This window comes from Sturnira hondurensis, unplaced genomic scaffold (genome assembly GCF_014824575.4).
Source record: "Sturnira hondurensis isolate 20B ecotype Veracruz unplaced genomic scaffold, ASM1482457v3 Scaffold0006496, whole genome shotgun sequence".
In the NCBI taxonomy this organism is placed as follows: domain Eukaryota; kingdom Metazoa; phylum Chordata; class Mammalia; order Chiroptera; family Phyllostomidae; genus Sturnira; species Sturnira hondurensis.
Window position 1 is genome coordinate 13295234 of NW_028079127.1, and position 17354 is coordinate 13312587.

At 60.0% G+C, this 17354-nt stretch overlaps 2 protein-coding genes across 2 annotated transcripts in view; one reads left to right on the forward strand and one right to left on the reverse strand.

The window, feature by feature from the left end:
* The window catches only part of DPP6 (dipeptidyl peptidase like 6), a 190076-nt gene extending 188051 nt beyond the window's left edge, over positions 1 to 2025 (forward strand). Inside the window, exon 26 of the mRNA XM_037049919.1 lies at positions 129 to 2025. Within this exon, the coding sequence (XP_036905814.1) occupies positions 129 to 272 (144 nt within the window). The 3' untranslated portion in view covers positions 273 to 2025. The remainder of the gene's footprint in view (positions 1 to 128) is intronic.
* Positions 2026 to 8456: 6431 nt separating this feature from the next.
* Positions 8457 to 17354, reverse strand: part of PAXIP1 (PAX interacting protein 1) — a 30374-nt gene continuing 21476 nt past the window's right edge. Inside the window, exons 14-21 of the mRNA XM_037049496.1 lie at positions 16775 to 16845; positions 15586 to 15688; positions 14097 to 14265; positions 12955 to 13055; positions 9577 to 9711; positions 9418 to 9493; positions 9226 to 9286; positions 8457 to 8847 (exon numbers count right to left, since the gene is read on the reverse strand). Of these exons, the coding sequence (XP_036905391.1) occupies positions 8832 to 8847; positions 9226 to 9286; positions 9418 to 9493; positions 9577 to 9711; positions 12955 to 13055; positions 14097 to 14265; positions 15586 to 15688; positions 16775 to 16845 (732 nt within the window). The 3' untranslated portion in view covers positions 8457 to 8831. The remainder of the gene's footprint in view (positions 8848 to 9225; positions 9287 to 9417; positions 9494 to 9576; positions 9712 to 12954; positions 13056 to 14096; positions 14266 to 15585; positions 15689 to 16774; positions 16846 to 17354) is intronic.

A 17354-nucleotide genomic window follows, 5' to 3' on the forward strand; every position in this document is an offset into this window, starting at 1 on the left:
CGAAGGCCCTGGAACCGCGCGGCAAAACTCACCTCATAGGTTTCGTGGGGCCTGCGCAGCGCCCAGCCTTGCACCCCGCTCTCCCACGGGGAGGGCCCGCGGCCCCTCACGTCTCACCTTCCTTGCAGATCTACCCGGACGAAAGCCATTACTTCCACAGCGCCCCCCTCAGGCAGCACCTGCACCGCACCATCGTCAACTTCTTCGTGGAGTGCTTCAGGGTTCAGGACAAAGTGCCCCCAGCCACAGCCAAGGAGGAGGAGGAGGACTGAGCGCCGCCGGCCGCCCCGAGCGCAGTGGCTCTCCCTGGACCAGTGTGGGGCTGGGCACCCCGCCCCCCTCTCCCGCCCAACCCCCCACCCGCGCTGGGGTGGGGGGCGGGGGGTGTTCCCGATTCCTAGCATGTGTGTCTCGGGCCCTGAAGGCCGTTTTGCTTCAGAAACCAGCTCCTTCCCGGGTGGAGGTGCCTCCTCCCTCCCACGGGCTTCCAGGGAGCCTGGGGCCAGGTCACAGCCTCCTGCTGGCCTCAGAGCGACAGGTGCATCCCGCAGCTGCCCGTCCCCTGCCCGCCCCCCACCAGAGGACGTCGGCCCGAGCGCGAGCACCGCGCCCCCTGCAGGCGGCGCTGCATCCTGTCTGGTGTAACCACGCCGTGGAAACCACGAGAGCACAATCCTATCAGCCCTTCCTAGGTCGGCTTGCTCCTTTCCGTGCCAGGACACCCCACGTTTTACGGGGCTGCACGCCCAGTCTCACTGTAGCGACGCTAATGGTTAACCTGATGGAATTAATCCGTATTTTTCTATGGTTTTTACCTGACGCTGTCTGCGGTCCTGGGGTCGTTTTTCTGTGCCGGGTTGGTCTGTCTGTTCGTTCGCCCACCATCCTCCGTCTCGCGTTGCTTTCTCCCATCGGCCGGTCAGCTTGCCACCTGTTTTTAAGAAGAAACAGGCCAGAAGTAACTAACTGCTCACTCCTCAAGGTCGGCTCTAGACTTTGCAGAGACATTTCAAAACCCAGAGGAGGGGAAAGGCATCCAGTCTTACTCACTAAAACCAGTCTTACTCACTCACAGTGCATAAATAAAAGATCTCTCTCCCTGACCCAGTGGCAGTAGGGTTCGCTTAGATTCTCACCGTCCATTTGCTGACGACGCCCTAGGCCTGTCCTTCTCCTCCCCGGGAAGTTGTCGAGTCTGTCCCGATGACATTTGGTTTTTTAAAAAAATACAGAAAAAGACAGGGTGTGGACACCACCCCAGGTTCGTCATGAGAGCTCGGGGGATGGGAACCCTGAGGAGAGTGTAGGCATTCCTGGGCATCGTCCTCCGCCCTGGGGACACTTGGTGACCGCCCACACACGCACCGTGTGGAGCCGCCGGGGACGCCGTGAGACACCCTCGAGCAGACGTTCCACGCTCAGGCTGCGCGTGTTTCGTTTTGCCGTTGTACATAAAGACTGGCATGTGCGCCGGATGCCACGCTGTGTCCCCGGCCCCTCCTGCGGTCCCTGTTCCCTGTCACTTGCATGCCGACCCCGGCTGGCCTGCACTCTCTACACATGCCCGTTTGAAACCTGTCACTCACCACCATTGTTCCCCTGAAGCTCGTTCTCTGCCCAAACGTCGGTCCTGACTTCTCCAGCTTCCGCCCCCCCTCCCCCGGGGCAGAGGGGTGGGGACACTTGTCGGCAGAGAAGACACGTCCATGTCACTTCAGGATTTGGGGGTTTGGGCGTCATCGCTGAGAGCCCGCTGGTTCCATCGGAAGATGTCCAAGGGTTTCTTTAGGGTGACACATCACCGTTTATGGAAAGCGTCAACGTGCAGACCTGTGGGCCACAAGGTGACGTGGTCATGCTTTCGCCGAATCAGTGGCCTCAGCCAACCGCACGCCGCCTGACGTAGGTCTGACGGACTGCCAGCTCGTGCCAGGAGACCCAGTGGCGGGAGGGACATGGGGACGTGGTGCGGGCGGTGCATTTGTGCGTCCACGGAATAAAACATTATTTTACCACTCGGGGAGCTCTCTTCTTCCCAGCGCGGTGCCCTGGGAGCACACAGGGCAGCGGGAAATCTCAAGAGCCCACAGGGTGCTGACATGGGCGGAGGCACCCACGGTGCCAGTCCAGCCGGGACAGGACTGGCAAAGCCAGGTGTGGTTTCCATTGGGAGGGCTCTAGGGTGAGGACAGGTGTCCCTGCTCTGGGGGAAAATGGGCCCTGCCCCCACCGGGGCCTAGCACCTGTTGTCACTGAGACCATAAGCAGGGTCGAGGGGGCGGCCCCGGGCACTGGCCCCAGGAGGCCGGGCTCCCTTTTGCAAACCATGAGCTCCAGGCAGCCATTCACCATCTGAAGTCTGTGCCCTCCTGCCCACCCCACCCCCCTCACGGATTGGGGATCTAAAGCCCAGAGAGGCGAGGGGTCACCCAGAGTCACACAGAAGGGCAGCCACTGCCTGGCGCCCCTCCCTTCAGCCTTGCTGTGTTTGGTCTCACACTGAGCTCCGAAGCCTGGGCCTCTCAGGTCTGGACTGTCCCCCTGGGGTCTCCCCATCCCCAGCATGGGGCCCCCCCACCCAGCCTGGCCCAGAGGAAGCCCGGCTTGCTGGGAAGGGAGGTCGGAGTCTAGATTCTGAACCAAGGACAAGCTTTAGGTGTGTCCCATCCCTTGTGGACTCAGCTGACACACTGACTCCCGGTGTGGGGGGACTGCCGCCAGTGACGTGGGGACAGCAGGGCCCGAATCCATAGCATGCCTTGGACCCTGAGGCCCGGGCAATGACGCGCAGGGGTGTGCACCCACGCACTTGCACTCGGGGCGAGCCATGCTGAGCCCCCCCACAGCCCCAGAAGGGGCCCTAAGGCGTAGGCTAGGCCCCAAACCTGCAGAATCCTGCGTGACTGTTTCCCACCATGCATCCAGGCCCCTGGGGAGAGGGGGGAGAGGGGAGCGGCACTTCCAAGCACGTACACAGGGGCCTGCCCCCCTCAGCACGCTCCCCAAGCAGGTCCACTCTGCTGCGGTGGCCACAGTCTCTGCCACAACCTCCGCCCCAGCGTCCTGGGCACCCAAACGCCGCGCAGGTCACGCTCTACGGGACGAGAGAACTGCCAGCGCCCGCTGTCCTCAGAGGCATCGTGTTCCCGCCAACCAAGGTCCAAACTATTTAACAGGACTGGTGACGCCTGCAACCTGCAGACCCGATTTACTGTGGCAAACCTGTCTCCCGACAGCCGCCCCCCCAACACCATCCTGCCACGTGGGACCACCCTCCCCACCTCGCACATGCCCCCCCCACCTGCTCCACCTTCACATGCATGCACACATTTACACATTCACTCACACACTCGTGTGCACACATGCACACATTTACACACACAACACACGCCTACTTACATCCACATGCACACACGCACACATTCTCTCTCTGATACCTGGCCAAGCTGTTCTTTGGGGGGCGTGGCCCCGCGCAGAGCACCTACAGCGCCCGCCCCCTCACCAGACGCCAGCAGCAGGCCCTGGCCTGGCTCCCCGGACCCTGCCCCTCCCCGACCCCTTGGACTGCCTGCAAGGAGCTGGGCATTCTCGACAACCGGGCGTCTGTCTGTGTGGGCCGAAGGCCGGGCACCAGGGGGGCCGATACTGTTATTAGTAACAGTAACAACTGTTGCGTCCACCGAGAGCTGGCCTGTCCCGCCGTTGTCAGCGCCCCGCCGGAATAGCACCGCCCATCGGCACACGACCAGCACAGTGACCCCCTACAGCCCGTGATGCAGCGTGTGGTCCACACCATGCCCACCAGGGAACAGAAGGGACAGGAAGATGCAGAAACCGGCCCCGCTGAGCCCTGCCCCGAGCAAGGCTGTAACTGGGCCCTGGACAGAGTCCACGTGTGTCTGGTGACTGGGGGGAGTGAACCCCCACGCTTGGAATAATAGGTTTGGTTTGGGTTCTGCCAGTTGATTTGTTCTGGGTGGAAGGGAGTGGGGGGGGTCTTCTGCCAGGGGCCAGGAGAGAAGGCGAGACGGGGGCAGGTGGAGGCAGGCCCCTGCGGCCTGGGAGGCAGAGACAGGTGCGGCTGGGGGTGGGCGGCAGGGGGCTGGGTCCCAGCGTCAGTCGGTGAGCCCTCCAGGGGGCCTGCAGCCCGAACTGTGCCCAGCAGCAGGGCGGACCCTGGGTGCCCAGGGGCTCAGGAGAGAGGGACTCCTGCGCGTCTGGGCGGCAGACACGTGGGGCGGCCAGGTCCGCAGAAGCTCTACGCTCGGCCTCCCATGGGGCCGTGAGCCCCAGGCATCGTGGGGAAGACGTTCTCCGAAGGGCGGCCCTGCAGCAAAGGGCCTCTCCCTTCACTAGACCCCTGACGGAGCAGAGACGCCTGGGCTTCCCACTGCGGTGGCCGCGTGGGGCCATCGTGGCCAAGGGGAGACAGCGTTTTAACAGTGACTCTCTCTGGTCGGGTCGCACACAGAGCCCTGGCAGACTCACTGAGGGGCAGGGACTTGGGCCCACCCGTGGCCCAAATTCATGACGTCAGCAGGCAGCGGTTTCTAAATCACCACTGGGAGGGGCGCGTCTGCCTCCCCAGAGTCAGAATGCTCGCTCGCTGACGGCGTACTCACTTGCTCGAAGGAGGGGTTGCCCACCGAGCTGGGCTTCCGCCAGCATCTGGCCAGGAATCCAAGAAAACACCATTAACAGCTTTCTTTGGCCGGAGACTCGGAGGCCCAGAGGCCCCAGAGGCCCCGGGTTCGGCTCCACAGTCTCGACCAGGGCCCCCACCCACCGAAGGCGGAGCCTCTGCCCCGGAGCAGGCCTGCAGGAGGAGGGGGAGGAGAAGGGGGCAGGTGTGGCCGAGTTCGGGAGCTGAACCACCTGAGCCTCTGACACAGAGGGCAGGCCCCTGTCCGGGCAGCCTCCATCCCCACGCATCCCCCAGGACTGGGTCCTCGGGCCTGGGGTTTCCTGCTAGAGTAAAAGCTCCTACCCCAAAAGCGGAGCTACATCTGTGGCTCCCCCAGGGACCTCAACCTGGGGCCAGGCCAGTGCCGGGCGTGCCCAGCTGTCCCCTGGCCCCAGGCAGTGTCTCCTGTCTGTCAGGCGTTCACTCGCGCAGGTGAAGGCTGTTACTTTTAGCCGAATCACAAAGGGCTGCCCAATGTGGATCCGGAGAGACACTCAGCATCAGATCACTGGATCTGAACCCCCCCGCCAGGCCTGCCAGGCTCCTGAGGCCCGCAGCGGCCTCCCCTCTGCTCTGCAGTCACTGGTCTTTTATTTTATTTTTTTTCTTATATTTTATTTTTTTTCTTAAAATTTTGTTTGTTTATTTCCAGAGAGTTGGGAAGGGAGAGGGAAAGAGAGGGAGAGAAACATCCATGTGGTGTTGCTTCTCCAACGCCCCCTACTGGGGACCTGGCTGGCAGCCCAGGCACGTGCCCTGACTGGGAATCGAACCAGCGGCTCTGTGGTTCGCAGCCTGTGCTCAATCCACTGAGCCACACCAGCCAGGGCTAATTGGGTTTGTTTCTTTTGAAGTGGCTGGTGGAAAGGTGGAAGGCAGACATGCACCCTCGCTGAGGAGCGAGTTCTTTAAGATTCGCTTTTAGTTTCATCCAACATATTTTTTAGCCTAATAAACTACCTCCATGTCAATAGTCTTACCCTTATTTTCCTATTCCCTTCTTTAATTGTAATTTATGCCTGTTCTGTTTCATGTGTATTTGTAAGTTGCCTTTGGTTTTCTCTAGAATGAGGTACAATATAAATAACAAAGGCAGTCTTATAACTTATTCACTTGCTAAGTCTGTTATTAAAATGTTTATTTCTTTTTAGAGAAAGGAGAAGGGAGGAAGAGAGAGAAACATCAGTGTGTGGTTGCCTCTCAAGCGCCCCCTCCTGGGGGCCTGCCGCCCAGGCATGTGCCTTGACTGGGAATTGAACTGGTGACCCTTTGCTCCGCAGGCTGAGCCACACCAGCTGGGGCGTCATTGGCCCTTTCTCACCGTCCCCACCCAGCCCTGGGGGGTCGCGGCTGTAAGGCCTTGCACAACGCACGCCCATGGCCCCGGGTCTTAGAGAGCCGGACGTTTCCTAGGGCCACTTCACGCCCACAGGCGCCCCTCCTGCTGCTTGGGGTCCTTCTGCTTTCCGGTTTCACTGCAGGGAATGAAAAGCGCCGCACCAGCTGAGAAGGGGCTCGGGAAGCGACCTCGCTGCCCACCGGCCGTTCCTGGAGTCACTCTCCGTCCAGCTTGTCCCGCGACCTGGCGCGGGGCGGGGCGGCTGCACGGCGCGGCCCCTGGAAGTGAAGCGGGACCCTGAGCAGCTCCCACCCAGTGCAGGGGCTCCGGCGGGAGGGGGCGGGAGGCTCCTCGGAATCCGGCCCGAAGCTTCCCCTGCTGCTCTTTGCGCCACCAACAGAAGGCAACAGAGGGCAGCACAGGGCAGCAGAGGGCAGCACAGGGCGGCAGAGGGCAGCACAGGGCGGCAGAGGGCAGCAGAAGGCAGCAGAGGACAAGCGCTGGGGTCTGCTCAGCCCCGACCAGAGCCCTGCAGGCTGACTGGCGGGACCGACGGGCTCCAGGACAGGTGACACTGTAGCTACCGAGGACAGAGTTCCAGGGATGGGCAGGCAGAGGGGGACACAGAACGGGGGTCAGAAGTCTGAAGGCTCAGAGCCGCCTCCAGGGCGGGATGGATGCCCAGCACGGGTCTCAGCCAGCAGGTCCCTCCTCTCGGGTCTGGGGGACGGAGTTTGTGGATGGAGGGGAAGTAACCTCGAAGGTGGCCTGATTCTCAGCCCTGCAAGGTCAGCTAAAGGCTTAGCTTTGCCCTTAGCCAGCCGAGTCCACCCCCCGGTCCATCTCCAGGCTCACACTCCTTCCAGGGGCCAGCAGTTATCGCCCCTCCGAGGCAAGCCCACCCTCGGGAGAGGGCAGGACCCGGACCGGTACCGGAACCTGGACCTCTGCTGAGGTCCCATCCCTGCCTGGAATCTTCCCGACGGTCCCTCCTCACTCTCAGACACGTAAGGGGAACTGCCTGTCACTCTCCAGGGCATCTGAGGTCTCGCTCCCCCAGCAGGCGGTCCCTTTGGCTCAGATAAACTCTCGAGGACCACTCTCCATAGGGGTGGGCGGGGCTTTGACCTCAATAAGCTGCGGCAAGAAGCCAATCAGGGGCGATGAGTTCAGGCTGGGCCCAGGGACCAGGGCAAGCCGGCCGGCCGGCAGGTGGCAGCATCGGGCTGAGAGATTCCTGGCTGGTCCGGGCGTAGGGTGGGGGACAGTGGGGACAGAGGCTGAGCTGCTCATGGCCCTCACAGTGTAGTGGCTGTAGGTGACCAGGCCTTGTCACAGGCCCAGGCGGGACTAGGACACTGAGGCACAGAGAACTGAGGCAACGTCTCCAATCCTGTTGGGGAGCTCTCTGCTTTTCTCACCAGGGCCTGGTTTCCACGTCCAGGCCCAGCTGGTGACTGCCGAGCGTCCCAGAGAACACTGCGGGGTTGGGGGCGATGGGGAATACCAAAGGCAGGCCCTGGCCTCGCGTCCTCAGGGCAGCGAGGCCCAGGACAGCCTCCAGCAGGACACCGGACCCCACACCACCCCCCCCACCAACTCGTCAGTGTGGAAAGAAAACACCGGTGGTGTCAACATGAGGCAAACTTCCTCCGAACGAAGGGGCACACTAAGAAAGGGGTTTCCGGGGGCCCAGGACCCCGCAGCCTCCTGCAGTGGCGGGGCCCTCCACCAGGTGTCGCTGGTCCCGAGCCACTGGTCCTCGCCGGAATCTATCCCGCATCACCCGCAGTCTGCCCCGGGGCCAACTACCCGTGTCCTCCAGGGGGCCTGTCGCCGCGGATTCTCGCCGGGCTGTTCCTGGAGCAGCGCTGGCACCTGCGCGTGTGTCCCTGGGTTTGGTAATCATCTCTGGGGATGTGGGCTGCCACTGACCCTCTCCGTGCCTCGAACCTCGAGCTGTCTGTCGGTCCCAACAGGCTGCTTCGTCCCCCCGGCCTCACGGAGTCCCCGCTTTCATGAGCTGTCAGAACAAGTGACACCACAGCCGCATCAGGCCTTGGCAGCTTCGCCGCGGTTGTGCCAGCCCCGCCCTGAGGTCTCCCACTCTGTCGTCATTGGGGCCAGACTCCAATAGTGATTTTGCTCTTTATATAGCACAGAGTCCGTCCCAAGTTCAAATATATTTGGGGGAAAAGAGATCATGTGGCAGGGTTGTCTGTGTGTAAGCGTTTGAGTGTGTGCATGTGGGTCTGAGTGTGTAAAGGGCCAGCACGACGAGCCTACCAGCCCCCCCCCGGGTGGCTGGCCGGGGAGATGGGGCCTCTCTCCGGGCCGGCCAGGCCCAGTGGCCCCTCCACCTGGGCATTCCCGTACCACCCCACTGGAGGGCGCTGAGCGCCAGAGGTCACTTCGGAAACAGTCACTAGATCATTCTAAGTCCAAAAGCATTTATTTAAAACGTGGGCAGGACATCAGTATAAAAGGAAAGCATATAAGGAATACAAAGAAAGTACAAAACATCTCAATTTCAAATTCATAATTTAGAGAGAGTAAGTCTTATTTACACAGTCCACACCCAGAGTCTGTGAAAACATTTAAACACCCGGCAAAGACATCATAAAACCTGATGCGGACTCTTAGAAGCCACTTAGTACAAACATAATTTACACTCCTCAGTAAAATCACGCATCCCAAAAGATGCAGCACAGGTCCTCATGCGTGTCCCCTGCTGTTCGTGCTGTCCCTCCGGATACAGCTGGAGAACCAGGGTGGGCGGGGAGTCAGCCCACGGCACAGCCGGTGACGTCAGTTGAACTTGTACGTGGGCTCGCTGAGGAAGACAACGTCCCAAGAAGGGGCAGGGCAGTGACAGCATGGGAGGGCTCCAACTCCGCACCCTGCGCCCTGCCCTCCTCCCAACCCCGGGGTCTGCGGCACCCCCCACCTGCCCACGTGCACCAGCCCCGCTCCCCACACCCCCGGGCCCCACATGACCCCCCCACAGACCACCGGATCAGTGTTAAGCAATTCTTGCCCCCACCCAGAGAGGAGCCCCACACACGTGTGAGCGGGAGGAGAGGCCTGGAAAGGCGGAGCCCACGCTGGGTAAAGACAAGACCCCCCTGCAGGCTCCCAGGGCCTCTGGTCACGGCCCCCCCTTCCCGGGCAGCCCCTGCGCCCGGCCCCCACCAAAGGATATGACTCGTAGTCCAGCGTCTGCGTGAGCACCCCCGTGAGGACAAACTCCGCATTGTGCACGTCTGGAAGCAGCGGCGGACAGAAGCCCCATGAGCAGCGTGGTGAGCACGCGCCCCACCCCCACCCCCCGGTCCCCCGCCGCGGCCCGCACCCCCCCGCCCCCCGAACCCGGCGCCCACTCCCGCAGCGGTACCGATGCCCCGCGCGAAGTACTCTCGGCACAGGTGCAGGTCGTTCTCGCAGGAGATCAGCACGATCTCCGACAGGCTCTGCGGGGAGAGAGGCGCGAGTTGGCCCCCGCACAGCGCCACGCCCCGCGGCGCCAGGGGACGGGCGAGTCCGCCGGGCCCACCTTGTTCTGCTTGTGTTCCAGCAGCTTCCGGAAGGACGGCGGCTTGGACAGCACCTTCCCCCCCGCACATTCCACGATGGCTTTCATCGTAGACAGGCTCGGGCAGATCCCAGGCGTGATGTAGAAGTATTTCGCCTAAAAGCAGAAATGGAGGCCCGACGTGGTCGGAGGACTTTGACCTTCAGGGCCCGGGCCCTGCGGCAGGGCCCCGAGGAGCCCCGTATGGTCCCTGCACACTGAGGCCAGCTGACCCACGCCGGACAGGGGGCCGGGAACGCCCAGCCCTGCCTCACACAATGCTCTCTGTGACCGAAGCAAGAAGGACAAGTGTTTGTCTCAATTTCTGTAAAATTCTAATGCGCATCACAACCCCCACGATGTCCTGTGAAAGGAAGTGACGAGGTCCCGCCCTCCTCCCCGCGTGCGTTCCACATCTTACTGGGGCTCACAGCAGGAAACGACTCTGATGGTGAAGACCTACTTATTTTTCTGAAAATGACCTTCCTGAACTTCCGGCCAAGATGGAGGTATAGGTAAACACCCTTCACCTCCTCGCACGACAAAAAATTTACAACTATACCTCAAAACCACACCCAGAACCGTCAGAAAATACCGCAGAACAGAAAGCTGACAACCAAAGATTCGAAGAAGCCATGTCCACCCAGACGGGCAGGAGGGGTGGAGATACAGTGTCACACAGAGACGTGGGGGACACACAGTACCACATCCACGTGTGGTGGCCTGGGGTGGGGGACGCCTCGGGAGGGAGGGAGCCCAGGCCAGACGTCCCCGCCAGGGTCTCTGCTCAGGGCTCCAGCACCAGGAAGATAAGCCCCTGTAGGTTCTCACTGTAAAAACCTGTGGGGGTTGGGGCTGCAGAAGAAACTGCCCGGTTTTCAGGAAACTCCGCATGGAAGGACTTAGCAGACCCACCCGCTCTGGGGTCCAGCACCAGCACGACAGCCAGAGGGCGCCAGTCACGTTCGGGGACACAGCGAGGTGACTGAAAACAGGGCAAGGGCACTGCCCCCTCTCCGAGCCCCGCCCCCCACAGAGCGGTAAAGCAGGTTGCCCCGCCCCAGCCCCGCCCCAGCTCCGCCCTGACTCCGCCCCGACTCCGCCCCACACAACTTCTCAGAGGCACCAAGACAGGGAGAGAAAGCGGCCCCACGGAACACACAGAAACACACAGGGAGGCTGCCAGAATGAGGAGACAAGGAAACATGGCCCACCTGAAAGAAGAGGACCATACCCCAGGAACAACTAAACGAAACGGAGACAAGCAACCTATCAGATGCGGAGTTGAAAGCACTGGCCGTCAGGATGCGCAGAGAACTCACGGGGTCCTGCAACCCCACGAAACGACCCAGGCAGAAACCAAGGTTACATGAAGTGAGACAGACAAACCCCCAGGGCGCCGACGGTGGAGGGGATGAAGCCGGGATTCAAATCAACGATTTAGGACGCAAGGAAGGAAAAAGCGTTGAGTCAGAACAGCAGGAAGAAAAAAGTATTAAAAAAAAAAAAAACAAGGATAGTATAAGGACTCTCTGGGAAATCACCAAACATACCAACATTTGAATCATAGGGCTGCCAGAAGGAGAAGAGGAAGAGCAAGAAATTCAAAACTCATTTGAAACAATAATGAAAGAAAACTTCCCTAATATGGTGTAGGAAATAGACACGTAAGTCCAGAGTCCTAAACAAGTTGAACCCAAAGAGGACCACACCAAGACACATAATAATTAAAATGTCAAAAGTTAAAGAGAGCCCTGGCTGGTGTAGCTCAGTGGATTGAGCGAGGGCCTGTGAACCACACCATTGCGGTTCGATTCCCAGTCAGGGCACACGCCTGGGTTGCAGGCCAGTTCCCAGCAGGGGACTCACAAGAGGCAACCCGTACATTGATATTTCTCTCCCTCTCTCCTTCCCTTCTCAAGATAGATAGATAAATAAGTAAATAAATTTTTTGAAAAAAAAAGTTAAAGAGAGGATGTTGAAAGCAGCAAGAGAAAAGCAGAGGGTTACCCCACAGAGGGGTTCCCATCAGACTGTCAGCTGATTTCTCAAGAGACCTTCCAGGCGAGAAGGGGCTGGAAAGAAGTATCTGAAGGAAGTCATGAAAGGCGAGGGCAAAGCTTTCCTTTAGAACGGAAGGGCAGATAAAGCGCTTCTCAGACAAGGGAGTTTCAGAGTTCATCATCACCAAGCCCTTATTATATGAAATGTTAAAGGGACTCATCTAAGAAATACAAGACCAAACACTATGATGAGTAAAATGGCAACAAACTCACACCAATAACTCAGTGCAAATAACAAACCAAGCAAACACCCAGAACAGGAACAGAAACGGAGACCCCATGGAGGGTCATCGTCGGGAAGGAGGAGGGGAGAGTGGGGGGAAGGTACAGGGACTAAGAAGCATAAAGGGTGGGTAGAAAACAGACAGGGGGAAGGTAAGAATAGTGTAGGAGACCTGGCTGGGGTGGCTCATTGGACTGAGTGCCAGCCTGGGACCCAAGGGCCGTGGGTTCCATTCCTAGTCAGGGCACAGGCCTGGGTTGTGGGCCAGGTCCCCAGTAGGGGCTGCATGGGAGGCAACCACACATCAGTGTTTTGCTCCCTGGTTTTCTCCCTCCCCTTCCCTTCTCTCTAAAAATGAATAAATAAAATCTAAAAGAAAAATAGCATAGGAAATGGAGAAGCCAAAGAACTCAAATGTACAACCCATGGACGTGAACTACGGTGGGGGAATGTTGGTGGGGGGGGGATGCATGTGGAGGGGAACAAAGTCGGGGAAAAAGAGCTGTAAAACACATTTCTTAAAATTTACTTTTCTGTCACCGTGCTCCTGGGGGCACTAAAAGACTCCACGCTGCTTTAAACCACCCACGGGAAAACCCAAGCACCTGGACAGACCCGAGGGTCTCAGGTAGGATGCACTGTGACCCACTGCCACCCATCCCTTCGGATCCCTCAGCGGCCTCTCAACAGACGCGGACACCAGACGCCCTTCGCTGACTCACTCGGCCACCATGACACAGACGCGTCCGGGCTGTCCTCAGGACCCCATCTAACACATACTCGGAAATCAGCAGTTGAGATCATCCCGGCACACGCTCGGTCAGCACTGGCACACGATGTCGCCGCCGCCGTCCGGGCCGCAGAGCAGCCTCGCCGACAACGGGGGAGCCCACGGCACTGTCTCTCACCAGGCAGCCCCCACCCACCAGCCCGCACCAGGCCTCTCCCCAGTGGGTCCCTTTCCCCCACTTGCTATCCACCCTCCAGACGCCAGTCTGATGGCACCCTGGGCGCGCCCTGGAGGGGGACCACCTGCAGGTAATCCTCCCCGTGGGGCAGGCCTGTCCCCGTTACCTTGAACAGCGGGGAGACATGCGCCCTCTTCAAGGACTCCTCCAGGCTGAAGGAGAACAGCACCTCGGCCTCTGCGTCTCGGAGGAGGTAGCTCTGCTCGTCTGGGGTCGGGACGGGCAGCTCTCAGGGCGGGGCCGACCCACAGGCACACCCCTCCTCCCAGGTCCACACTGCACCTGGGGGCAGCCGGCCCAGCACCGCCCCTGCTCACGCCCTCCATCCCTCCTGGGGGGAGAGCCCAGCCCTGGAGGGACGGGCTCTAAGCCACCAGCTCATCCTGGGAGGTCCAGGCCATAGCCACGGAGACCTCAGGGACCTTCGACTCCATCAGCTAATTGTCCACGAATGAAATGCCTGTTTACCAAAGGCATGTTCCTTCTAGGAACATGAAAGCACGTGGCCCTTTGTAAGGACAGCTGTAGCCCAGTTTGAAGATTCCTGAGAATTTTTAATCAACTGGTTTCCAGAGCTGTCACAACACTTAAATAAAGAGCCAGGTTCAAGGTCAAGAGACACCTTCATCGTAGAAACACGTCCCTATGCATCCTTTGTGTGTGTGAGTGTGTACATACGTAACGACACAGCCTCGCACAGGGCTCCCCTCTGGGGGCACCCTCGCCAGACGCCCCGAACAGGGAAGGACCTAGACTCAGGACCAGCAAACTGGGGACGGCCAGGTGACATGAACTCAGGGCATGGGGGGCACCCTGTCTGCCCAGACCCCACCTCCCACAGCGGTAACACAGTGCCTTCCAAACGTGAACCCCCACCCCCAGCTCTCGGGCCGGTGCACTGGTCCTGGGTGACGGCAAGCGCGCCCCGAGGCAATGCTGGAGTTTAATGGTGACCAGAGACACCACTCCGCCCAGTCACAGGGGCATAAGGTGGGAGGAGCCAAGAATGTCTAAGAACAGAAAAAGTTTTTTTAAACGGGTTAAAAAAGGGCCCACCACACAGAAGTGAGGACCTGAAGTGAGAATTTCCGGGGTGGGCGGGGCCTGATGCTCTGCAGGGGGTGGGGGTCCTCTCGAGGAGCAGAGAGCAGCCCTGAGCAAAAACGGGGCCAGCCGTCTGCAGGGTGCAACTGGAGGGGACTCGGACAGAACGCTGACCGCGGCCAGCCCTAGGCGCCGCCCACTCACCGATGAACTTCTGGCACCGGAAGCTCTCGTCCAGCCACTCAGGGGTCACGATGTGCTTCACCACCGAGACGGCCGTCAGGAACTTGACCGTGCGCGTGACCTTGCTGGCGATGAGGTGCGTGCACTTGGGCACAGACTCGGCGACGTCACCGCCGAGGATGTAGAGCTTCTGGAGGCCGGAGGCAGAAGAGACTCGGGTAAGGGCTGCACCGTGGGGCCCTCAGCCCCTGAGCCGGGACGCGGGGGGAAAATGGTCCTCGGCCAGAGGAGAAGAGACAGTCAAACCCACCCGCACCTCTGCCGGGGGCGAGGGACGGGCAGAGTGTGCAAGGCCCGTTTCTGCCACCGGGGTCACAGAAATGAAGAGCAGGCACGAACCCCCCTCGGCCACCAGCCACACAGCCCCGGGCCTGTGGGACGGGCCAGCACGGGGAGGCTGAGATGGGGACTCCTGAGGCACGCCGAACCTCCGTCCCTCCTCTTATTTTCCTAAGACTTTTGTTCATTTATTTTTAGAGAGGGAGAGGGAGAAAGATAGGGAGGGGCACGCTGACCGGTTACCCCTTGCACAAGCCCTAACCACGGCCCAGGCCAGTGCCCGACTGGGGCTCGAACTGGCAACCTTTCGGTTCACAGGCTGGTACTCAACCCACTGACCACACTGGCCAGGGCCATCTGTTTTTAAAAATGACAGTAGGAAAACTGACAAGACACAAACAGAAAAGATGGTCACAACTGATCTGAATTTAAAAGTTGAAAATAATGAAATTATAGTACATTTGTAGTAGTAGCATTTATAACTGTTTTTCTTAAATGTGAAGCGCATGCTCTCACCTATAAGGGGAACCTGATTAACAAAACAAACTGGCAAAGGGGAGCCAGAGACGCTGAAATGGACAACACACCGACGGTGACCGGAGCGGGGAGGGAATCACGGGAGAAAGGGGCAGGGACACAAATGAGCATGAATGAGGGACCCTGGACGGGGCAGGGGGGAGTGGTGGGGGGAAAATGGAGACAACAAATTCGAACATCAATAAAAAGAGTAAAAACAGAAAGTGAGACGTATGAGCACCGGACACAAGAACAACGGACACTGGCCTGTCCCCCACCCCCCACCAAAACCCGGGCCAAACCGCAGCCCCACGTCCCTGGTGCTGCTACTTCAAACGGTACGTCTGAAATTCTGCAGGAACACACACAGCTCCCATGCGACCTCCCGACCAAGGAGACTACCCTCGGGGGCCTGTGGTCCCAAGCCGGGGGACGTCTGTGCAGCAGACCCTCGCAGCCTCGCCCACACCAACGGCAGCAGTCTGCTCCCCGGCACCCACGGCCACAGCCCAGGAGGTGGGTAACAGGCCGTGGAAGGGCCCAGAGCGGGTGGGGGGCCGCTGGCTCTGTTGCTGGGCCCGCCCCCACCATCGGCACCAGGACAAGCCCCGGGTTAGCATGCAGACACGCCGGAGGCCCCCGCCAGGCCGGTCACCTTGATGTACTGCTGGGCCTGGGCAGGCTCGAAGCCCGTGAACAGCACCAAGGGTGTCAGCTCCGGGGCCAGCTTCTTCGTGGGCGGTGGTATGTCTTCAATCCTGCGGAATAAACACGGAGAACACAGCACAGTCATTGTCCACTTTAAAAGGTCTTTGAGGCCCTGGCTGGTGTCGCTCAGTAGATTCAGTGCCGGCCCGCGAACCAGAGGGTCACCAGTTCGATCCCCAGTCAGGGCACACGCCTGGGTTTCGGGCCAGGTCCTAGTAGGGGCACAAGAAAGGCAACCACACACTGAGGTTTCTCTCCCTCTTTCTCCCTTCCCTTTCTCTGTCTAGAAATAAGTAAGATCTTGTTTAAAAACTTTTAATTGGCTTTTTAAAAAAATTGGCTTTAAAGAGAAGGCAAACATTCGGGTTAGGCCCAGCCCGCTGCTGTCCGGCCCACCCCTCCGTGCGGCTGCCGGAGCGTGGGGGCCCCTGTGGCCCGGCCCCCTGACTCCGGGAGCACAGACCAGCTGTGACTCAGGGACACACTCGCAATCCAACCGCGGTCTTTTCATTTCCTTACGTTTTTCACATCCATCTAAGTTTTAGCTTATGTTTCACTGGGACAGCCTGGGTAAAAGCAACCTTAAGTCTGTGGTGTTTCGGTAACACGTGTTCACTGCAATCCTGTACTTCTGGCTTCACTACAGAACTCAACGGATCTTGGGCCGTGTGGCTCGGGAGTCATGCGGGGGGGTGGTGCTGAGGAGCCGGGACAGAAACGACAAAGGCACTGGGGACCGTGACGCCAAGCAGCTGGGCCAGCCCAAGAGCAGGTCTAAAGGGGGCAGCTTCCTGCACTCGGGGCGCAGTGCCGAGTGCCGCCCAGGCCAGCCCTGCGGCCGGGTGCGCCTGTCCCGGCCCCGCCCCACCCCAGGCCGGCACCTTCTGGGGTTCCCAGGGCTGGGCTGCCACCACACCCTGGTACGGTGCTGCCTAAAGAACAAGAGTCTAATGGGGTTTCTTCTTCCTAAGAAGGAAAGAGAAAGCCGGCGCGTTCACCGCCTCAGTAGAGTGAGAGGCGCCACAGCGAGGCTGTGCAGCAGCAAGCAGGCCCTTCCACACCCAACCCCAGGACAGCGCCAGGGCCGTCCCCACCGCCGCCCAGCGAGCAGCCTGGACGCGAGGGCGAGCGCCTACCGGGCTCTCTTGGAGCAGGGCTGGATACTGGTCCCTTCGCTCTGCTTCAGCCTGGGGGACGGCCTCACACCCTGGAATCGAAACATCATTTACATCATCTCTCGCCCGAGAGACCCGCACCCAGCGAGCCCAGCACCCCTCACACGGGACGTTCCCCACTCACGACTGGCGCCTGCGCAAATGCAGTGGGGATGCCGCTCACCGGGAGCAGCAGGCAACACGCCCAGAATCTCGGGGGCCCCCCTGGCCCGCCTCCCCGGTCACCGAGCCCTGTGGCCTCCCAGGGCTTTTCAGAACTTTCTGGATTTCACTCCGTGTCCTTCTTCCTGCACCGCCACTTAGAACTTAGGAAACACACTCAACACAATCACACCCCCTAAAAACACCACAACACCCTCCTGACCCAACCAGGCGCCGCCCAGGGCCCGTGGACCTGGCTCGACAGTCACACCGGCAGCATCTCTGCCAGGTCCGCTGAGCCCAAACGGTGCTGACAGACAGGGGAAGGAGACCCTGTCCCTGCAGTGGTGCCCGCACACTCAGCCTAAGGTTGGCCCCTGCCTTCTTCCAAAAGGACACT